The 24809-nt window shown below is 40.6% G+C and overlaps 1 protein-coding gene across 2 annotated transcripts in view; it reads left to right on the forward strand.

Annotated features, from left to right (window-relative positions):
* Positions 1-243: 243 nt before the first annotated feature.
* The window catches only part of ttll7 (tubulin tyrosine ligase-like family, member 7), a 142592-nt gene continuing 118026 nt past the window's right edge, over positions 244-24809 (forward strand). For both annotated transcript variants that reach the window (XM_014215640.2, XM_045687265.1), the window contains exons 1-2: positions 244-513; positions 24318-24665. In XM_014215640.2, coding sequence (XP_014071115.2) covers positions 24641-24665 — 25 coding nt within the window. In that variant the 5' untranslated portion in view covers positions 244-513; positions 24318-24640. The remainder of the gene's footprint in view (positions 514-24317; positions 24666-24809) is intronic.

Consider the following 24809-nt stretch of genomic DNA (forward strand, 5'->3'; position numbering starts at 1 on the left):
ACTCTGCGTATAGAAACTCTGTGGTATGCGATGGTTGCCATGTCTCCTGTTTGCACTGGAAACAGCAACTGCAGTAACGTTTGGGATTTTTATATTTATTGTAAAAGCATACCGTTTCGTTCTCTACAATGGCCAAATAATAAAAATGTGAATAATAAAAAATATCTGAAAATGTCATGCGCAATACGTCCGGTATTTGTCGTAAAGAGATAAATACACATTCAATTATTTACAACTCATGCCCACCTATCGAGGAATTGGTTTCACCCACCGTTGGACGCTTTCTCAGGAACTGAGCGCACGCCATAGGACAATATATTGACATAATTATGTGTATTTCTAGCTACATGAAATATTAGGATTTCCTATTACCTATAAATATTGAAAGTTAGCATTTACCCCAACACCATAGAACCACGCGAGACTGTGCATATAGGTTACTGGTTTATCATCACCATTTGTTTCGGCTGATCCAAGCACTAACGTTAGCTACAACTGCCTGGAAAAAATAAGGTAGCTACTCTCCTTTTCCCCTAAAATAACAGGGTTGTATCAGACTATTGTTCTTTCCAGCATGAGAAGTCTGCAAATATGATATTGTTATTCATGCATGTTTGGCTATGTGTCATCCCACTTTAGCTTACTGGAAGTGTTGCCTGCTCCTGTGGCTCTCTGGCTACTCTGCATGATGATAACGGGGGCCGTAGCTAGCATGCTATCTGGCTAGCTAGCTAGATGGCTAATTAACTAGCTACCTGGCTAAGTCAATGTATACACACATCTTTGGTAGCTGTACACTTCCGCATCATTTGGACACAATGGTGGCATCTATTTTTAAAACACACAATTACATAGTTGTATGGGACTCACTGACAGTTTCAATTTAATATTTGAAGCTAGCTATAACGTTAGATGGATGAGAATAATGCTGCAATCAGCAGAGATGGCCAGCTCCCATTGACATAATTTATCATGTCTGTATAGTTTCTCTGCCGATCATGGGACACCTGCACAACAGACTATGTATTTGTAGACTGTATCTGCTCATCCTCAATACAACTATTCAGGTGACCCTTTACTAATAAACAGGAACCTCGGATTTATCAAACTCCTTTCCTAGAACACCTTGAAGTAAGACTTTCTTAGGATACATGATGTTGTCAGGCAAAGGAGTAGGTTATGGCCTAGGGATGATTTGAGATGCTCAGGGGTGTCATTTCAGCTTACGCTGTGGTATGCGGAGGGGGTTCCCTAGCTACAGCCATCTTTATCTCTGAACTGTTTAGATGAAAAGTTTGCCAGCCTTCCTCCTGCTCCCAGGCGTCCGCATGGTCCTAAAGTCAGCGGGGTTGATTAAATGCTAAATTGCATTTAATCAGGATTGGAATGATTTTAGTATTCTATTGCAAATTGTTGGTGTTGAGCTAGGGTATGGCGACCCTTCCATACCCAGTTGACTCCCCTGGAGATGCCATCCGATGGCCTGGTAAGAATTTGAGATGCCAGTCAGTTAAGAACAAATTATTATTTTCAATGACTGCCTAGAAACAGTGGGTTAACTGCCTTGTTCAGGGGCAGAATGACAGATTTTTACTTTGTCAGCTCGGGGATTCGATCTAGCAACCTTTCAGTTACTAGTCCAACACTCTAACCACAAGGCTACCTACCACCCCGATAAATGGATGCATTGCATGAATGATTGTCTATCACAAATATATTATTGCTCACTCTGAATAATATCAATATTTGAGTAAGTCATATTTTATTTCTAAGGTTGACGTAATATCTCAGCCTACTGGATGTAGGCTATACCTTGTTACTCTTCTGTGTCACTGTGAGTATTCTAGTTTATTTGTTGTCTAGGCTACATTATATTGCTACCATGCAATCACTCAGTACCCATCTAGAAATGACAATCCCCAGGGCAAGTTGATTATGCAGCTAATCAGTAAGGTTTCAAGATAACAAGTTAGATTGTCACATCCATAAATTCAGCCGGGTCAGAAGAAACCGGAAACATCAAGTTTTCATTGGGAAATAACATGCACCTCACATTTTACAGTCCCCGGTGAAACATATAGCAGATGCCTATAGTGTCTTTTTTTCTTCGAGATGAAGTTCTTGCCACAAGTGTCAACTTTGTCGGAGATTCCATTATTGCTAGGTAAAGCTAGCTTATATCTGGCTAACAGCTAGCTACGGCACGTGCTAGCTTACGCTCTGAAGTTGTTTCCAATCCGTATTATTAACAAGAAAACACTCCATCTTAACTCCTCTACATTTACTGGATTGTTTGAACAGTCCAGAAGAGATCCTCCCCTGAGAGTTTCTTTCTTTCTTGTCATGATCAGAATGTGGGGCATTCAGTTCAAGCGTTTCTTTTACATCTGGTACGTTAGGTTTATAAATTATATGTATAGGCTTACTGCTTCATTTGTCTTATAGGGTAATCTATATAATAGCGTAACCTAGGCCTATTAGCCTATACAGTGCCTTTGGAAAGTATTCAGACCCTTGACTTTTTCCAGATTTTGTTACATTACAACCTTTTTCTAAAATGGATTAAATAAAAAAATACTCCAATCATACACAATACCCCATAATGACAAAGCGAAGACAGCTTTTTATAATACAGAGTATTTGCAAAAAATACAGAGTATTCAGACCTTTTGCTGAGACTTGAAATTGAGTGCATCCTGTTTCCATTGGTCATCCTTAAAATGTTTCTACGACTTGATTGGAGTCCACCTGTGGTAAATTCAATTGATTGGACATGATTTGGAAAGGCACACACCTGTCTATATAAGGTCCCACAGTTGACAGTGCATGTCACGCTGTAACATAACAAAATGTGAAAAAAGTCAAGGGGTCTGAATACTTTCCGAAGGCACTGTATGTTAATGTATTTAATAATATTATTTATTTAGCCTATCTATTCAGGTTTAAAGTATATCACAAGTCAAAGTATATTTTCTTTAAACAACGAGGCTATCAATTTGGCGTACTCCATCTTATGCACAAATGAAAAGTCTTCATGTTGATTTTGTGTAGAAATTGTTTATTATTCTCATTGCCAAATGCTAATATCTTCTTGTGTGAAAACCAGTGTGTGTGTGTGTGTGTGTGTGTGTGTGTGTGTGTGTGTGTGTGTGTGTGTGTGATACATTTTTGAGTAATTGGAAATGAAAATGAACCATACCCAGTTTTTGTAATTATTTAAGAGGTTTTACACTGCAAGACTGTCTTCAAATAGGTACAGTATAGCCTAGTCAGGCAAAACAGACGAAAAAGGTTATCTCACTGTAGCCCGTTCATATGCAGAAGTACTGTTCTAATCTGACAGTAATCACTGGATTAAAGGCAAAGCGTTTAAGCGTTTGATTAACAGTTTGAATCCATATTAATCTGTATAATCCATCCGCATGCTCTGTAAACAAAGCGCTGTTAATAACACTCTAGGAAACATGTTATAAACAATAAGGCAGGTCACTAAGTTAGATTTTGGTTTTAGTTCTAGGCCCAAGTTATTTATAGCCTAGTTTTTATAGGATAGCTAGTTCGGCCTACAACTAGTCAGTCTAATAGGCTAGATCAGCTGTTCCAAGCCTAGCTGGTGTACATAGGGGAGGGGGACCTTCCTTATTTTGAGGGGTAAAATAAAAACATTCTAAAACGATGCAAAAATCTGAGATGATTTAGGCTAGAAACAAGTGTTAAAATGCCAGAGGAAGACGCGACTCTGATGCACATGCAAATATATTTGGTTTGTCTTTGTCCCTCAGCTTCTGAATGTCATAATCTTTCTAAAGTCGAGGAGTCAAAGAATTGGACTTGGATTGGGTCGTAATCTTATACAATATGTGACTTTGTCACTACCAATTGATCTACTCACTTTCTGTAAAAGACTATATACAGTATAAATAAATTCAGGGTTCATATAAATTCAGAATACATATTTGGTAGCAGAATAACATTTGGGAAATTGGTTCTAGAGATTCATTTCCTTATTTATTATAATAATTATTATAATCATTAAATAGCCTACCTAAATTATTTCATGAGTCTCAAAACAACATTTTCTTAGGTCCCTCAAATTAAGCAAAATCAAGCTGGTGGTATAGGCGATCTCAATAAACAGTAAGAGGGCGTGACATTTTTCAAATGTGAAAAAGGGGGCCCTGGGGAAAAAAGGTTGGTAACCCCTAGGCTAGATATTTATTCTTTGAGTTTGTACACAGAATATGAAGTGCTGTGTCTTGATATGACACATGTGCATGTACAGAATGTTACGATACTGCAGCTCAGAAGGATAAGTGTAGAATCCAGCTCACCATCGGTTATCTCTATACCCATGACTTTACACCAGCTTCTTATATTAGCACATTATGAAGCCAGAGTCATATCGACAGTTTAATTTTAGACTCAGCGGCAACTTAAAACTGCTTGCTCCCTCCCAGTGCATGTGCACCGATCTCGAGACGTGCGTTTGCACCGATTTCACTGAAAAGACGATGTGGGGATAACTACAGTAGCCTATAGATAGATGGAAAGGTTACATAAGAGTTTGCTCCCCGCCTGAGTGTGCATCTAGCCATTGTGGTGCAGAAAGATGCCACAGTCATTGGGCTAAATGAGGATACCATTAAGAGCATGAACGATCCCATTGGCAATTCTTAGATGAGGCTAATTGTATAAGACATAATGAATACCCCTAGGTCTATTTTCTCTTGGAAGAGAGATACAGGAAGTTGGCCAATAGTAGGCAGCCTATATGTGACCCACCGGCTCGATTCGGTCTTATGTAGCAAAATTTGAAATTGTGTTTTTTACATTGGGTAAAAGTAGAGACTCGGAGCTAGAACATGGCATATCATACACTACAGTTGAGGAACAATGGGAAAGTAATTCTGCTTTGAAAGTTGATGAAGTTGTAACCCCACTTTTGAGAAAATGTTCACATGTGAGGCTATGTACTAAACAACCAAAGTTTTCAAGACTAAAGGCTGGTTTATACTATGTCAATCGACAGCTGTCGCAGTGACATCATGAACCTTCTACTGTCATCTGACATCCAACTTGTCGTTGTTGTATGAAAGAGTATAAACACAAAAACTACAGGCTATTTTGGACCACCAGGCTGCTGATATCATGCACATCAGCAGCCTGGTGGTCCAAAATAGCATAACTGGTGTATTTTAACACCAATACATCCACTTGTTTAAAAATGTATTTAGTCAATCTAGCAAACCAGGCAACTGAAAGCAACTTTCAATGTTTTGGTTAGCTTCTAGCTTGTTAGATAGCTAGCTAACGTTAGGCTATAACTAGCAATGCTAATTGCGATACGAATACTATTACTACACAGATCATACACGTAACGTAAGCTATCTAGCTAACAGTACGCTTTAACTTGCAATGAAAACGACTTTGACAAAATGAGAAATGTATGATATCTAAAAAATTTAGCAAGCTAGACTCTCTTACCCATTTACATGGATGAACGCTTCTCCCTCTCTGTCACAGATGCCATGTTTGCTCTTAGTTTGACGATGTAATCTGGAGATGGGCGTTTTGTACAACAGCCTTCTGTGTGTCCTCTTTTCGACTCCCTCTGCATATTTGCAATCAAACGCCAGAATTTTCTCCATCTTCTTAGCTTTCATACTCTGCTTCCACCGGGCATGCCATTGATTTCAAATCGCAGTCCTCCAGAAAGTAGAGAGCAACACTTTTGCAGTTCTACAACGTGATAACTTTCAAGAAAGGCTCATTAGAAAGGATTACCTACACATACTGACCAGCTCATGTTATAGACAGTAGCGTGTTACATGGCAGACCAATCCGAACTCATCTCTCGGCATGTCCAGCCCACTCATTTTCTCAGCCAATCATGACTAGCGGGAAGGTTCCTGTCTTTTTCCGTGATTAAACCAGCTAGGCTCGCAATTGAAAAAAAAAAGTGTATTTACAGATGGCATACAAGCTTGTTATTAAAGCACATTAAATTTCACATGTTCTAGAAGGCATTTCTGCCCCCAAAAAACACATTTTTATTTAAAAAAAATATTTACGTTGAAATGTATCTCCTGTGAATTAGTGATGTGCGACATACGCCTAGTTTCCTGAAAGCAAGTATTCACACCCCTTGACTTTTTCAGCCTGAATTTTAAAATTGATTAAATTTCAAATTCCAAACACATATTCAACCACAAAGACCAGGGAGGCTTTCCAATGCCTCGCAAAGAAGGGCACCTATTGGTAGATGGTGAAGTTGTTAATACCACTTTGGGTGGTGTATCAATAAACCATGTCACTACAAAGATACGTGTCCTTCCTAACTCAGTTGCCAGAGAGGAAGGAAACCGCTCAGGAATTTCACCATGAGGCCAATGGTGACTTTAAAACAGTTAGAGTTTAATGGCTGTTTTAGTAGAAAACTGAGGATGGATCAACAACATTGTAATTACTCCACAATACTAACCTAATTACACAGTGAAAAGAAGGAAGCATGTACAAATAAAAACAATTCAAAACATGTATCCTGTTTGTAATAAGTCACTAAAGTAAAACTGCAAAAAATGTGGCAAATAAATTAACTTCATGTCCTGAATACAAAGTGTTATGTTTGGGGCAAATCCAACACAACACATCACTGAGTACCACTTTTCACATTTTCAATCATCTTATGGTTATTTTATTGATTTATTTATTTCACCTTTATTTAACCAGGTAGGCAAGTTGAGAACAAGTTCTCGTTTACAATTGCGACCTGGCCAAGATAAAGCAAAGCAGTTCGACACAAACAACAACACAGAGTTACACATGGAGTAAAACAAACATACAGTAGAAAAATAAGTCTATATACAATGTGAGCAAATGAGGTGAGATAAAGGAGGTAAAGGCAAAAAAGGCCATGGTGGCAAAGTAAATACAATATAGCAAGTAAAACACTGGAATGGAATGGTTAGTGGAAGAAAGTGCAAAGTAGAAATAGAAATAATGGGGTGCAAAGGAGCTAAATAAATAAATAAATACAATAGGGGAAGAGGTAGTTGTTTGGGCTAAATTATATATGGGCAATGTACAGGTGCAGTGATCTGTGAGCTGCTCTGACAGCTGGTGCTTAAAGCTAGTGAGGGAGATAAGTGTTTCCAGTTTCAGAGATTTTTGAAGTTCGTTCCAGTCATTGGCAGCGGAGAAATGGAAGGAGAGACTTATGCTTGTCATTGGCAAGGACTAGGGCGTTTTTAATGATGAAAAGAAACAGAAAAGAGCTAAGCACAGGTACAAATCTAGAGGAAAACCTGGTCAGTTTTCTTTCCAACAGAAACTGGGAGCCAAATTCCCTAAAACACAAGGCCAAATATAAGCTGGAGTTGCTTACCAAGACGACAGTGAATGTTCCTGAGTGGCTTAGTTACAGTTTTGACTTAAAGCTGCAATATGTAACTTTTTGGGCAACCCGACCAAATTCACATAGTGAGTGAGTTATAGATTTGACATTCTTATTGAATGCAAGTCTAAGAAGTGGTAGATCTGTTCAATGTGCGTTATTTCTATGCTTCCTGTTCTAAAGTTTCGTTTCTCCGTCTTTTACTTTCGGCTTTGTACACCAGCTTCAAATAACCAAAAATATTGCATTTTCAGCTATGTAAAATATATTTCACAGCGGTTTAGATGCAGGGCTTGGCAAGTGGGGCTGATATTTTTTATTTTTTTTGTCAGAAACTGAAGATTCTGTAGTAGCAAAAAAACTTTTGACAGATGCGAGTTGATAATAAGTGGACAACCCCAGACTCTCCGACAATATGGAAACTATAACAAACTGAATGAATACAGTACATCAGTGAATTCATTGATGTACGAAACATGTAGGCACGAAAAATGTATGTACTCGCTACAGTAAGTCGCTCTGGATAAGAGCGTCTGCTAAATGACTAATATGTCAGTTCCATTTTCCCTTGTGTGGCAGAATTGATTAATTACTGTATAATACTGAATAGAATAATAACCTATGCCAACCTATGCCAGGCAAATTAAAGCTGCTTGTTACCATAGCGACATACATAGATAAAGAGATACATCTCTAAAGCACAGGGATCAAAATGTCCCTAAATGTTTTCTGCAACACCCCAAAGTGACAGTAGAAAAGGCAGGGGACCCTACTTAGAGAAATGATATTCCCTTAACACTGGCTGTGTGTTCATATTCTTGTATTCTATTTCCTGCAGGCTGTCCCAACACAAAGTAATAACATGATAGCAAGTTCTCATAGTGTAAACGTTTCTTAATTGACACTAAAGGGTTGTATTCTATAACCACTTAATTTGATACAATTACAGTTTTTCTCAGGGGACCCCACTTAAATTTCATGCCCAAGTTTACCCTAGAAGGCGCTAAACTCATACAATACTACAGAGCTGCAAAAACAAATATTTAGGCCATCCACTATTTATCACATTTGGTTACTCTAGTCTAGAAGTTAGACCAGAGATAGGAATTCCATTGGGCAATGAATGGAGAAATGTATAATGCCCCAACCAGCAGACTGTCGACCAATCGCTTTCACATTGTCATGCTGCGTTACACGGTTTCTGAACTAATCGTCATGCTAATGTTGGGTTTCTGAGCTAGCGCCCAATTGACTGCCATTCACTCTTTGAAGGAGAGCTCTCCTTGTCCCAGAATTGCCTAGAATGCATCATTGACGACGCATGGGCAATGTGCATATTGGGCATTAATACGATTCCATGGAAGTTTCCCATCTCCCCAAAACTATCTCTGGTTAGATGTAGTTTTTCTAGCTAATGGTAACTGGCGTTAGTGCAATTGCGCTAACTCTAGTTATCAACTACCTTCAAACTGCATGCAGACATACAAATGTTATCCACAAGTCCATCTGACTGTGAGGAAGTAGGTAAAGTGCTTCATTGCCAAAATCCCAAACTGTCCCTGAATAGCTAGCATATCAATGTAACCTGTTGGTGGCTAATTTACTCTAACGTTAGCTAACTTGGCCTGTGAACCTGTCAGTCAGTACCGGGTTGCTTTAATCAACATTCGCTAGAACAGTTTAAACTATTTTGATTAACTTACACGTCTGATATATTGGGGAAATCTGACATGTTGAGCAGTACATGATATCTCCCTCTGTGTCGACAGGTCGAGCCCATGGAAACTCCTCTTTCCAGGTCGGAATTAATTTTCTTATCCTTTTTCCTCGTATGCTACTTTTTTAGCAGCTGGTTCAAGGTTTGGTAGTTGTGGTGGACAATGGGGTTCTTTCTTGGTGCCTGGCCAGCTTTCGGTGCTTGTAAAAATATATTTTATTAGACTGCTATCGCCCGCTCTCCATTTCCCAGAGATAACACCGGCAAGAGAGTAGGCTACACACATTTGAAAACGGCACACACACACGGACACGTGATGAAAGAGAGACTTCAGAGGAGCCACCCAAACTCGCAGCTCAGTTAATTTCGCCCAATCTCTAGGCTACTTGCAGCGCACTGATAGATAGACAAGTGTCTCCGTGCAGAGATTGGGAGTTGACAGTGCGCAACACATCGCATCTTCAGTACACTTTGATCAAATTGATCGGATTAATTGTTGGACATTTTTTTGTTAGACATCCGAAAAGCTCAGTCTATATTCTCCTTGTCCGGCAATTTTTTCCCCTTGTCCCAGGCATGGGGACAAGCGTTAATGTCGAACCCTGCAATGATTCTCTAGACTATACTTGTTTTGTCACATAAACTGAAATTAAGCAAACTATTACAATTTTAGCAACCAGGAAATGGCGGAGCGATTTCTGCATAGTGCATCTTTAAATGGCCTTTAAAATCTATGGCAAGACATGAAAATGGCTGTCTAGCAATGACCAACAACCAACTTGACAGAGCTTGATGAATTTTAAAAGAATAATATGCAAATAGTGTACAATCCAGGTGTGCAAAGGTTGACAATTACATTCGGGAAGTATTCCGACCCCTTTTTCCACATTTTGTTACGTTAAAGCCTAAAATGGATTAAATAGTTTTTTACCCCTCATCAATCTACACACAATACCCCATAATGACAAATATTTTTTTCTTCCCAAAATGTATTACAAATAAAATGAAATCACATTTACATAAATATTCAGACCCTGTACTCTGTTGAAGCAACTTTGGCTGCGATTACAACCTTGAGTCTCCTTGGAAATGACACTACAAGCTTGGCAGACCTGTATTTGGGGAGTTTCTCCCATTGTTCTCTGCAGATCCTCTCAAGCTCTGTCAGGTTGGATGGGGAGCGTTGCTGCACAGGTATTTTCAGGTCTCCCAGAGATGTTCAATCAGGTTCAAGTCCTGGCTCTGGCTGGGCCACTCAGGAACGTTCAGAGACTTGTCCCGAAGCCACTTCTGCGTTTTCTTGGCTATGTGCTTAGGGGCTTTGTCCTGTTGGAAGGTGAACCTTCACCCCAGTTTGAGGTCCTGAGCGCTCTGGAGCAGGTTTTCATCAAGGATCTCTCTGTACTTTCCTCTGTTCATCTTTCCCTTGATCCTGACTAGTCTCCCAGTCCCTGCCGCTAAAAAACATCCCCAAAGCATGAGACTGCCACCACCATCCTTCACCGTAGGGAGGGTCCCAGGTTTTCTCCAGACGTGACGCTTGGCATTCAGGCCAAAGAGTTCAATATTGGTTTAATCAGACCAGAGAATCTTGTTTCTCATGGTCTGAGAGTCCTTTAGGTGCATTTTGGCAAACTCCAAGCAGGCTGTCATGTGCCTTCTACTGAGGAGTGGCTTCCATCTGGCCAATACCATACAGGCCGGATTGGTGGAGTGCTGCAGAGATGGTTGTCCTTCTGGAAGGTTCTCCCATCTCCACAGAGGAACTCTGGAGCTCAGTCAGAGTGACCATCGGGTTCTTGGTCACCTCCCGGACCAAGGCCCTTCTCCCCTGATTGCTCAGTTTTGTTGGGCGGCCAACTCTAGGAAAAATCTTGGGGGTTCCAAACATCTTCCATTTAAGAATGGAGGCCACTGTGTTCTTGGGGACCTTCATTTTTTTGGTACCCTTCCCCAGATCTGTGCCTCAACACAATCCTGTCTCGGAGCTCTACGGACAATTCCTTTTTCGTGGCTTGGTTTTTGCTCTGACATGCACTGTCAACTGTGGGACCTTATATAGGCAGGTGTGTGCCTTTCCAAATCATGTCCAATCAATTGAATTTACCACAGGTGAATTCCAATCAAGTTGTAAAAACATCTCAAGGATGATTAATGGAAACAGGATGCACTTGAGTTCAATTTCAAGTCTCATAGCAAGTGGTCTGAATACTTATGTAAGTAAGGAATTTATGTTTTTAATTTTTTTATAAATGTGCAAAAACTTCTAAAAACATGTTTTTGCTTTGTCATTAGTAGGCATTGTGTGTAGATTGATTAGGATTGTATTTAATTTAATCCATTTTAGAATAAGGCTGTAATGTTACAAAATGTGGAAAGAGTCAAGGGGTCTGAATACTTTCTGAAGGCACTCTAACCTATTGTCTTTGCCCTTTAAATGGCTATAGATACCCAGAGGTCTCAGGAATGCTGAAGTGACAAGGCCAGAGAGTACCACATGTAGATGAAAGACCTGGCTGATGTCTGCTAAACCCCCTTTCTCCAACATTACTTTAAAGCCCCACTCTGTAATTTGAACAACAACAAAATGGCAACCTTGCAATAAAGCTGAGGGATGGGGACTGATGGACAGTCCTTGAGGTGACCACCATGATAGTTAACATTTTTTTTTTTAAAGCCAAGTGTTTGTTTACAAAGACATTTTCATAAACAAAAACAACAACCATTTGGTTGTGATGGAGTTAGGCTAGACAGTTGAACTAAACTCATGAAGCATTTAGGGATATTCTTCAAGAATCAATGAGTAGGCTAGGCCAATATGATCAAGAACAGCTGTAAATATCAGAGGTGCGACCAAGTCACTATTATTCGAGTCACAAGCAAGTCTCAAGTCACAAGGTCCAAGTCTCAAGTTGAGTAGAACGTCTCGAGTCAGGTCCAAGTCGTGTATTCTATGGGCAAGTCTCAAGTCAAGTAAACAAAAAAAATCTATACAGGCAAATCTACGAAGCTTTGTCTATTTATTGAGGCTAACAAAAAACATTTTCATTATTTTGTCTACAACACATTTTGATTATGTAATTTATTTTAACAACAAATTCCAAATGCAAAAGCTTCAAAAGAAAAGTATCACTTTCATGCCAAAAAACAGTAGGCCTATGCTAGTAATTGTTGCTTGATGCCCCATTGCTGGTGAACTTGCAAAGTAAACGGTTAATATTCTTGATCACCTAAATGTTTTGGAGCTGCATATTCATTTATGGCATCTCCCCTACAATTTGATATTTGCGCTGCACCCGATCCAATAGCTGTACATCAAATCAGCAATCTGTTCGCTAGCACAGTGGTTTTACATTTTTTTCACCTGCGACCCCCAAAAAGGAGCTTGCGACGACAGCGCACGCACATGCGCTCGCGCACAGGGCGAACATGCCCCTACCATCGCTGCGCAAATGTGGCCTGTCATTACAGCCATAAATGGTGATGCATTTTCAAAATGCAAGATACAGAAATAAACTGTATTGCATTTTGAGCTGAAGGTCATTCATGTTAGCAGTCAATATCGACTACGGATATCATGTCCCATTGACACATTCTCTGGAGTCCAGAGCAATCTTACGGCCTGCTGGTCAGATGGAAAGCATGATCTGTTTGTAGACTTTTTCTTCATCACAAACATAATTATTAATTCACCAGAATATGTTACATCTTCATCCCATAAGTATGGGCGATGTTACAGCTATCTTTAGACATATAGCCAAAATAATAAAATATTTTCCAGATTCAGTTTCACACTCGCAACACCACAAAACCTTCTCACTGTGCTAGCTCAAGACTCGAGTCCACACCTCTGGTAAATATCACAGAGTGGGCCTTTAAGTGGTGTTCTCAGACCCCTCTATTGATTCTACGTTCTGCTTTGAAAACAAGTTTTCATGTGTAGGCAGACATGCATAAATCCTTTGGGGAGATCCTTTTAGCTTTGAAGCGTCTTTGTAAAGATAGCGTTGTGACACTATTGTATGGCTCAGATTTTTATTAAGGTAGTTTTAAGTATTCAACCTTTGCTGTGTCTTTTTAGTTCCTTCTTGTGCAGTGAGACCGAGAAATGTTTTGAATCCGTAGGCTAATTTCTTGTTTTGAAATGAAGACATGACCTATCTATTTTATGTATTCTACAATGTGTGATAGAAAACGGTCAGCCTTCCTGTCTTGAGTAAGACATGTGAGCCATTATTTTCATAAAATGAACATGACCAGCAGAGAACAGTGTTACAAAGTCTCAGCATATCTAGGCTTGCTAATGGGACAGGATGGGGAGCCAGAGTAGCACTTTACTGCGACAGACCAACAAACACACATTTGTTGTGAATGAGGGATAGTGAATGGAGAAGTGGATAGAGAGGAACTGGCCTTGACAATGACTCTTTAATTCGTCGGGCATTAGAGGGCGGGTATTGGCATGAGCTCACTCTGGCTCAGCGTCCATAGAAACTCAGCCATTCAGCATGTCAGTGCCACCTTTCTATGTCCCTCTGCCCGTCTAAATAGTTTTCTGAAGGTTGTGGATAATAAGCAAGCACAAATCATGTTGTCAAGAAAATAAATAAAGTAGAAGCCTATAATGTGATAATCATTTAAATGGTATGGTATAATTTCTGTAGGACTATAGTCAATAAAATGACAATCATCTGGTTGTAAATAAATTGTTGGAATTGTGCTCTGAATTGACGTAGAATCTTTCTTTGGTACCATACTATTTATTATCTTACAGGCCTAGCTCGTTTATAATAGTTTACTCTGCATAATAGCACCGTGTAGCCTAAATATGATTCAAGTAGGCCCTCTTGTGGTTGTTCATGCAATTACCAACCCGTGAGGCAACCTCAGAGACAGAGGAGCAGACTGACAGAGAGACAGACCAAGAGGCAAAGGCAAACAGACAGAGAAACCTAGCTAGAGAGGGGCTGGATTATTAAAGCAGACTAGGCCTATAGATAGCCTAATAGACACTATTCTCTTTCTTTCGCAGATTAACCATGCCATTACATGACATGGTTGCAAGATTGCAAGATCAAATGTTGCAAGATCGAATCCCCGAGCTGACAAGGTTAAAATCTGTCGTTCTGCCCCTGAACAAGGCTGTTAACCCACTGTTGCTAGGCTGTCATTGAAAATAAGAATTTGTTCTTAACTGACTTGCCTAGTTAAATAAAAGTTTAAAAAAACATAACAGTAACAGCTGCCATTTAACCCAGGACTTGTCCTTGACCTGCTTAAGGGTTGCTTAGTCCTTGGAATAAATAAGTAGGCCAGGCCTATGTCAATGAAGATAAAAATGTCCTGGGCTGCACATTACAGAAGCATTCTGATTGTAACCTGTAATAGAATCCGATTTTATTGAATTAAACCATTATTCTTTCACACATACCCTCTTTGTACAAATGAGGAGACTCCTGCACATATAAAGTGCTCACCTGTAACTCTTTCTACAGTACTTTACACCTACCCCCTGCTCTCTCCACCCCATCCCCCTACTGTCTAGGGAGAGAGCCCAGCCATGTGGGACTCTTATTATTGGCAGGGTCAGCTTTGGGCTCACACAATAGCTGTAACGGCTGTCGTAGTAATGAAACCAAGGTGCAGCGGAGGATGTGTGTTCATCTTGAAATTTAATTGAAAAAGAGAACACTATAAAAATAAACAAAAGACGACAGCAAAACAGTCCTGTCAGAAAATACTCTAAACAGAAAACAATCACCCACAAACCCCAAAGGAAAAACAGGCTGCCTATGTATGACTCCCAATCAGCAACAATGAACTACAGCTGTTCCTGATTGGGAGCCACACACGGCCAACCAAAGAAACAAACCAACATAGAAAAATAAACATAGAACGCCCACCCATGTAACACCCTGGCCTAACCAAAATAGATAACAAAAAAACCCTCTCTATGGCCAGGGCGTTACAATAGCAGATGCACAGTAACAGACAGATGCATACAGTAGTAGATTAATAGATGAGTTTGTACTAGAGGTCGACCGATTATGATTTTATGATACCGATTATTGGAGGACCAAAAAAGCCGATACCGATTAATCGGCCAATTTTTACATATTTATTTGTAATAATGACAATTACAACAATACTGAATGAACAATGAACACTTATTAACTTAATATAATACACCAATAAAAACTATTTAGTCTCAAATAAATTATGAAACATTTTCAATTTGGTTTAAATAATGCAAAAACAAAGTTTTGGAGAAGAAAGTAAAAGTGCAATATGTGCCATGTAAAAAAGCTAACGTTTATGTTCCTTGCTCAGAACATGAGAACATATGAAAGCTGGTGGTTCCTTTTAACATGAGTCTTCAATATTCCCAGGTAAGAAGTTTTAGGTTTTAGTTATTATAGGACTATTTATCTCTATACCATTTGTATTTCATATACCTTTGACTATTAGATGTTCTAATAGGTACTTTAGTATTGCCAGCCTAAGCTCGGGATTTTATTGGCTTCGAAGTTATAAACAGCACAATGCTTGAAGCATTGCAAAGAGCTGCTGGTAAACGCAGTAAAGTGCTGTTTGAATGAATACCTACGAGCCTGCTGCTGCCTACCACCACTCAGTCAGACTGCTCTATCAAATCATAGACTTAATTATAATATTATAACACACAGAAATACGAGCCTTAGGTCATTAATATGGTTAAGTCCGGAAACTATCATTTCGAAAACAAAACGTTAATCTTTTAGTGAAATACGGAACCGTTCCGTATTTTATCTAACGGGTAGCATCCATAAGTCTAAATATTGCTGTTAGATTGCACAACCTTCAATGTTATGTCATAATTACGTACAATTCTGGCAAATTAGTTCGCAACGAGCCAGGTGGCCCAAACTGCTGCATATACCCTGACTCTGCATGCAATGAACGCAAGAGAAGTGACACAATTTCCCTAGTTTAATATTGCCTGCTAACCTGAATTTCTTTTAACTAAATATGCAGGTTTAAAAATATATACTTCTGTGTATTGATTTTAAGAAAGGCATTGGTGTTTATGGTTAGGTACATTCGTGTGATTGTGCTTTTTTCGCAAATGGGCTTTTGTTAAATCATCCCCCGTTTGGTGAAGTTGGCTGTCTTTGTTAGGAAGAAATAGTCTTCACACAGTTCGCAACGAGCCAGGCGGCCCAAACTGCTGCATATACCCTGACTCTGTTGCACAGAACGCAAGAGAAGTGACACAATTTCACTAGTTAAAAGAAATTCATGTTAGCAGGCAATATTAACTAAATATGCAGGTTTAAAAATATATACTTGTGTATTGATTTTAAGAAATGCGTTGATGTTTATGGTTAGGTACACATTGGTGCAACGACGGTGCTTTTTTTGCGAAAGCGCTTGTTAAATCACCCGTTTGGCGAAGTAGGCTATGATTCAATAAAAAATTAACAGGCACCGCATCGATTATATTCAACGTTGCTGCTTGAGTGAAACATGTGCTTTAATAAGCCCAATCAACAATTCTAAAGGCATACTAAAACAAGGCATATAAAAAACAATTTCAATAAATGATATGCAACAAGCTAGATAAACTAGTAATATCTTCAACCATGTGTAGTTAACTAGTGATTATGTTAAGATTGATTGTTTTTTATAAGATACGTTTAATGCTAGCTAGCACCTTACCTTTGCTCCTTTCTGCACTCGCATAACAGGTAGTCAGCCTGCCACGCAGTCTCCTCCTGGAGTGCAATGTAATCGGCCATGATCGGTGTCCAAAAATGCAGATTACCGATTGTTATGAAAACTTGAAATCAGCCCTAATTAATCGGCCATTCCGATTAATCGATCGACCTCTAGTTTGTACTCCCTGGGGAGAGCTGTAGTGGAGAGCTGTTGTCTGTCTGTCTGTCCGCCTGCCCACCCGTCTGTCTGCCAGCCCGTCCGTCTGTCCGTCCGCCTGCCTGCCCCTCTGTTTCTCCTGTCTGTTTCTCCTGCCTGTCTGTTAGGCTAGTGACCAATCCTCAAAAAGGGATTTGTTTTTTGAGAAACACCTACCTGAGGTAGAATGAAAATCAACCATGTTTTTTCACAGCTCTTATGTTTCCCAAATATGAAATGGATGGTTGTGTAAAAAGATTTTATTGCAAAAGTTTATAGATATTGTGACACACATCCTAAAATAATTTTTTCATTCAAAGATTCCTCTGGATTTTATTTGATTTGTCTACTGTTCTTATGACCTGTACTCAACTATTTTTGTGTTCCTAGCTCCAACAGTGCTGTATTAACTAACAATACACATACATCTAAAGTAAAAGAATGGAGTTAAGAAATACACTGCTCAAAAAAATAAAGGGAACACTTAAACAACACAATGTAACTCCAAGTCAATCACACTTCTGTGAAATCAAACTGTCCACTTAGGAAGCAACACTGATTGACAACAAATTTCACATGCTGTTGTGCAAATAGAATAGACAACAGGTGGAAATTATAGGCAATTAGCAAGACACCCCCAATAAAGGAGTGGTTCTGCAGGTGGGGACCACAGACCACTTCTCAGTTCCTATGCTTCCTGGCTGATGTTTTGGTCACTTTTGAATGCTGCCGGTGCTTTCATTCTAGTGGTAGCATGAGACGGAGTCTACAACCAACACAAGTGGCTCAGGTAGTGCAGCTCATCCAGGATGGCACATCAATGCGAGCTGTGGCAAGAAGGTTTGCTGTGTCTGTCAGCGTAGTGTCCAGAGCATGGAGGCGCTACCAGGAGACAGGCCAGTACATCATGAGACGTGGAGGAGGCCGTAGGAGGGCAACAACCCAGCAGCAGGACCGCTACCTCCGCCTTTGTGCGAGGAGGAGCAGGAGAAGCACTGCCAGAGCCCTGCAAAATGACCTCCAGCAGGCCACAAATGTGCATGTGTCTGCTCAAACGGTCAGAAACAGACTCCATGTGGGTGGTATGAGGGCCCGACGTCCACAGGTGGGGGTTGTGCTTACAGCCCAACACCGTGCAGGACGTTTGGCATTTGCCAGAGAACACCAAGATTGGCAAATTCGCCACTGGCGCCCTGTGCTGTTCACAGATGAAAGCAGGTTCACACTGAGCACGTGACAGACGTGACAGAGTCTGGAGACGCCGTGGAGAACATTCTGCTGCCTGCAACATCCTCCAGCATGACCGGTTTGGCGGTGGGTCAGTCATGGTGTGAGGTGGCATTTCTTTGGGGGGCCGCACAGCCCTCCATGTGCTCGCCAGAGGTAGCCTGACTGCCATTAGGTACCGAGATGAGATCCTCAGACCCCTTGTGAGACCATATGCTGGTGCGGTTGGCCCTGGGTTCCTCCTAATGCAAGACAATGCTAGACCTCATGTGGCTGGAGTGTGTCAGCAGTTCCTGCAAGAGGAAGGCATTGATGCTATGGACTGGCCCGCCCGTTCCCCAGACCTGAATCCAATTGAGCACACCTGGGACATCATGTCTCGCTCCTTCCACAAACGCCACATTGCACCACAGACTGTCCAGGAGTTGGCGGATGCTTTAGTCCAGGTCTGGGAGGAGATCCCTCAGGAGACCATCCGCTACCTCATTAGGAGCATGCCCAGGCGTTGTAGGGAGGTCATACAGGCACGTGGAGGCCACACACACTACTGAGCCTCATTTTGACTTGTTTTAAGGACATTACATCAAAGTTGGATCAGCCTGTAGTGTGGTTTTCCACTTTAATTTTGAGTGTGACTCCAAATCCATACCTCCATGGGTTGATAAATTGGATTTCCATTGATTATTTTTGTGTGATATTGTTGTCAGCACATTCAACTATGTAAAGAAAAACGTATTTAATAAGATTATTTCATTCATTCAGATCTAGGATGTGTTGTTTAAGTGTTCCCTTTATTTTTTTGAGCAGTATATATAAATATTAGGACGAGCAATATCGGAGTGGCATTGACCAAATTCAGTAGAATAGAATGCAGTATATACATGCGAAATGAGTAAAGCAGTATGTAACCGTTATTAAGGTGACCAGTGATTCCATGTATATAGGACAGCAGCCTCTAATGTGCAGGGTTGAGTAACCAGGTGGTAGCCGGCTAGTGATGGCTGTTTAACAGTCTGATGGCCTGGAGATAGAAGCTGTTTTTCAGTCTCTCGGTCCCAGCTTTGATGCACCTGTATTGACCTCGCCTTCTGTATGGTAGCGGAGTGAACAGGCCGTGGCTCGGGTGGTCGATGTCCTTGATTTGTCTTTTTGGTCTTCCTTTGACATCGGGTGCTGTAGGTGTCCTGAAATTGTTGCATGTTGTGTTTATATCTTTGTTCAGTATAGTTTCAGTGGGGGAAAAGAGGGAGACGTTGTTGATATGCTGTAATTGTGTGAATGGGATTTAAACATGGACACATATTGAAAAGCTATTTGTCTTCAGGTATTCAAACACAACTGAGGCATGGCAGTGCCACTCAGTCCTAGATCAGGATTTCCGTAAGCTATTTGTCTTCTTTTGGCCAAAAATAAATAAATGAAAAAGACGATAAATAAAATCGCTGCCTGCCAAAAAACAATCCCATTGAGAAATAATGCTTTTTAGCCTATTCTTTGATTGAAATAATACCAGTGGATATAGCGCTAGAGCTGCTGATACAGCTCAAACTGCGCTTTGTTGTTGCTTGAGTGAAACATGTGCTTTAATAAGCCCAATCAACAATTTTAAAGGCATACTAAAACAAGGCATATAAAAAACAATTTCAATAATTTATAAAAGCTACAATTTTTCTTTGTCAACTGGTAATTGAAGCGCACTTCCCATTTGCCATTGAAGTGCATAGGCAACTAGGCAGGCTTCAGCATCTCACACATCACTTTGCAATGAGCTGGAGGCAGTATGCATTTTGAAAACATATACTTCATTGTTTGAAACCTGAATGCTTTACTACATATTATGAGGCATGTCTTACCTTGTTTCAAAGTAGCATTGCCAAAATCCAACAACGTGCATGCAGATATTTTATAATATATGCCATTGAAACTAGCATTTCTCTCATGTTCTATTGATTTTCAAATCAACTTTCTTTCATTGTCCAGTAACCAAAGGCACAATCCTAGTCATATTAGCAACCTATGATATTTGTTGCATATTTAGATCTCTGCTCTTTCTAAGTTTCTAATGGTTATTTTCATGGTTATTACATCAGATTCTCCTTTCTTTGCACAGGAAAATGTTAGCCTTTTATAAACACATTTCATGCAGTTCTACTACACTATACAGTATATGACTGGTGACATTAGCAAAATCATATTTTTTTTAACGACAAAAGTCGTTAAAGGAAAAAAATGACGTTGTCTTATCCGTATATTAGGCCTACGAGAAGGGGAGACGCAAACACAATGACGTCCATCGTCATTTTGTTTGACTCATTGATAAAGACTGTGAATATGCACACTCACCGGGAATATGGTCAATATTAGGCTACTTTTCTCCCAATTAAGTTGAACTAAAAGACAGATTGGAGTCTTTTCATTGTCTTCTCTTTACAGCAATAGGCATTTGTTTTCCAAACAGTTTTTTCTCACGATTTGTATTTATAAATACTGCTATATGCCTGGCTGGATCTCTCTGCTTTTCACTGACAGTCGCAACTCAACAATAATCTATTTGGTATTTGCTGCTCGCTCTGGCCAATTTGTGGGCCCATCCGACTGTAGGCTATGAGGGTTTAAACAAACCACAAAAACAAAACTAAAAAAAGATTATGCTTTCTGGTGTAGTAGCCTATTTTGAATGATTGTATTTATTTTTGTATAGACAGGAGTAAGCTAATTAAATCAAATCAAAATCAAATTTTATTTGTCACATACACATTGTTAGCAGATGTTAATGTGAGTGTAGCGAAATGCTTGTGCTTCTAGTTCCGACCATGCAGTAATATCTAACAAGTAATCTAACAATTTCACAACAACTACCTTATACACACAAGTGTAGGAATGAATAAGAATATGTACATAAAAATATATGAATGAGCGATGGCTGAACGGCCAATTTTGGTAATTTAATTCAATTTACTCCAGAGAAAGCTTCCCCTAGCCTTATGGACACGCAGCCTATGTATTCTAACATCTTCAAATTGCTCATCGGAATTCGGTAAGAATGTCGCACGGCGTTGCATACCATTTGCATGTTCTGTTAAGATTAATTACCATAAACTAAATGTGATTTCTTTCATTCTGAGAACCGTGGGTGGACGCCATAATCTGGTTACGCCACCAATGCATATGGGTCCGGTAAATTTCTTAAATGTCCGGTAAATTAAAATGTACTGGTCAAATGTCCGTCGCCACATTTTTCTAACGGAAACCCTATCCTAGCTATACCAAGAGCCTTATGAGTCCCTTATAAAGACCGAATAACACATTCAATACAAAATAAACAAGGGCAACATACGGTTGTGTAAAAAGGTACACCTATCTAGTACCGGGTCGGACCCCCCTTTGTCTCCAGAACAGCCTGAATTCTTCGTGGCATGGAAACATTGTTCAATTGGTGTCAAGGGACCCTAACGTGTGTCAAAAAAACATCCCCTACACCATTATACCACCGCCACCAGCCTTTACCATTGACACCAGGCAGGATGGGTATATGGACTAATGCTATTTACCTCATATCTTGAGTCTGCCATCAGTATGACGCACCGGGAACCGGGTTTTGTCGGACCAGACGATGTGTTTCCACTCATCAATTGTCCAGTGTTGGTGATCACGTGCCCACTGGAGCCGCTTCTTCTTGTTTTTAGTAGATCGGAGTGGTACCCAGTGTGGTCGTCTGCTGCAATAGCAGGACCGATTATTTGTGCGTTCCGAAATGCCGTTCTGCACACCACTGTTGTACTGCGCCGTTATTTGCAGGTTTGTCTCCTTCGACCTCTCATCAACAAGCTGTTTTTGCCCACAGGACTGCCGCAGACTGGATGTTTTTTGTTTGTCGCTAAACCCTAGACACAGTCTTGCGTGAAAAGCCCAGGAGGCCGGACGTTTCTGAGATACTGGAACTGTTACGCGCCTGGCACCGATGATCATACCACGCTCAAAGTTGCTTAGGTCACTAGTATTGCTCATTCTAATGTTCAATCGAACAATAACTGAATGCCTCGATGCCTGTCTGCCTGCTTTATATAGCAAACCACGACCACATAACTCACTGTCTGTAGGCGCAAATCATTTTTGTGAACGGGATGATGCACCTAATAAACCGGCCACTGAGTGTATATGCAGGCAAAGGTGTTTGAGTGTAATCATGTTGCCATATTGGATTCAGAATAAATTAGATTTACAACAAAACAGTCCCTATGGGCTTGATTACAAAATTCTGATTTACATGTGATTTAACCTCGTCAAATGGTATTATGGCAGCCATATTGCATTTGACGCAAAATCCATGGTGGCCCCAAAGATAATCTGGGGTGGCCCCTGCTAAAATACAAAATCTTTCAAGGAACCTTAGACCCCAAAAAATCTAATTGTCTGAGCCCACTTGTTTTCCTTAGAGCAGATTATACTAGCCACAACATCAAAAAACATGTGCAACTGTATGTATTTTTGTCAGGCAGGATGATACAGCACTGAATGAGAGCAAATTTGACTTGGAAAGTTGTCTATTAATCAGCCACGAAAAGGTAAAGCTTACATTCATCATAAATATTCATAGTTTACATTTCCGCATATTGTATCTCTGCGTTTACAGGTATTTATTTCTAAGATGTATTAAGATATCCTAATGCTGTTTGTTTGTGTATGTAGGACAGACAACTGACTACTTTTTTTCTAAATTGTTGCAATATCAGAGCTTGCAATATTGGGTTACATGAGCTTATGTGGCCCATCCACCCTCCAGCCAGTTATGTCACAATATCTATTTACTTTTGCAGTAAAATATTTTTACACAACCATTCATTTCATATATGGGAGATATTAGGAATATGAACAAACCTGGTTGTACATTGGGTAGGGGTAACTAAAAAATGTGGGAGCCTTGGCACTAGCCTATATCTGCCTGGGGCCTCAGGGCCATAGAGGGTTAATATGGCACCGGGAGGTGAATGCTCTCTGGCAATCTCTCAGTAGAAACAGAGAACAGTAGGCTACAACACCCAGGGGAGAGGTAGTGTCAGCAGTTCAGCTCATCCTTTCTCTCCCCCCCTGCACTCTCTCCATCCTCACTGTGAATAGAGGGTAGAGAGCATAGCAACCCGTTGTTTGGATAGGAGTGACCGGGAGTTATTGAGTAATGTGATTGGATTGTTTTCCCATTTTAATTAATTATGCTGACTTTGATGGAATCAATGGAGCTGCTTTGCTTTAGCTGGCTGGTAGTGTATGTTTGTGTGTCTGTGTGTGTGTTTGTGTTGTTCTTTCTGTATTGTATAGGCAAATGTGTGAATCACTTAAAGAGCATTTCACAATATGACCACGACAGGCTACTGTTGATCTCTACAGTGGCATTTTTTGTTGTTGAAATAAATAAGCTATGGTTAATCGAAAATATACTGTTGATCACAATTGACACCATACAAAATAAGAAAATGAGCTACAGGTATTTTGATAGCCTCCTTTTACTTTTCAACAACAGTTGTATCTGATTGTGTTCACTCAAGCCATTAACGGGCACAGATGGCACGATCACGAGACGTGGAGAGAGAAGAGGGACAAGCCTGTAACCCTTTTATTTGACAGCCACATTAATATTTAATGACTCTCCCATGGAGCTGTCCTGTATATGGGCTAGTTGTGATTACGGCATTGCATTAATTACTACATGACTGTACATCTGCTATAGCGCCAGAGGGGTGCAGTATTCAGTCACGCAGCTCCATACAGTGAAGCTCTGTCACAGTGAACTCATTCCATAGCAACGCTTTGGATGTATCCCAAATGACACCCTATTCCCTATATAGTGCACTACTATGGACCTTATGTGCCCTCGTCAAAAGTACTGCACTACATAGGGAATAAGGTTCCATTTGGGACACAGCGCTTTGTGTCAGATTGATTTATATAGTGTGAGATCTGTGCGTGCTGCACATGGAAAGGTTGTCCAGGGCAGCGAAGAGCAAAGCATGCATGGAGCCAAGTAGCAGTTATTCTCCCCCTACTCAACCTTGGCTGTAAAAAAAGCCTTCTTCTTCTCTTCCTCCACAGGCACTAGACACCCGACACATCCATCACTTTCTCTGCGGGCTCTAAACGCACTGTGGCTGGGCTGAATTCTAAGGAGGAGTCCCACTCCCCAGTCCCCCCCTCTACCTCCACCCCTCTGCTGTCCCCTCTTCACTACCTTCATGACCAGACTGAGGGAAGAGGAGAGGCTGGTGCTCAGATGATCCCGCTCTGGGCTGCCGTAACCAAATTTGTCCAGACAGGGAAGACATAAGTAGTGTCTCTGGAGGGCCCTGCCCGGTGTCCCCTCGGCCGCTAGCCTGGCAGAGTGCTCCGTTCCCCCCTTTGATCCCCCGGCCCGTGAGATGCCCTCTCCCCCTGACGATGGAGGTGAGTATGACACCTCTACTCTCCAGGCCTGACACGGCCAATTACCTCATAGAGCTGAGATGCCCTCCTCTCTCTATCTCTCAAACACACACACACACACTGCGATGGATGCCTTAATAGCGGGGCCTGACAACGCCTCAATGT

The sequence above is a fragment of the Salmo salar genome, chromosome ssa10, assembly GCF_905237065.1.
Source record: "Salmo salar chromosome ssa10, Ssal_v3.1, whole genome shotgun sequence".
NCBI classification, from domain to species: Eukaryota; Metazoa; Chordata; class Actinopteri; order Salmoniformes; family Salmonidae; genus Salmo; species Salmo salar.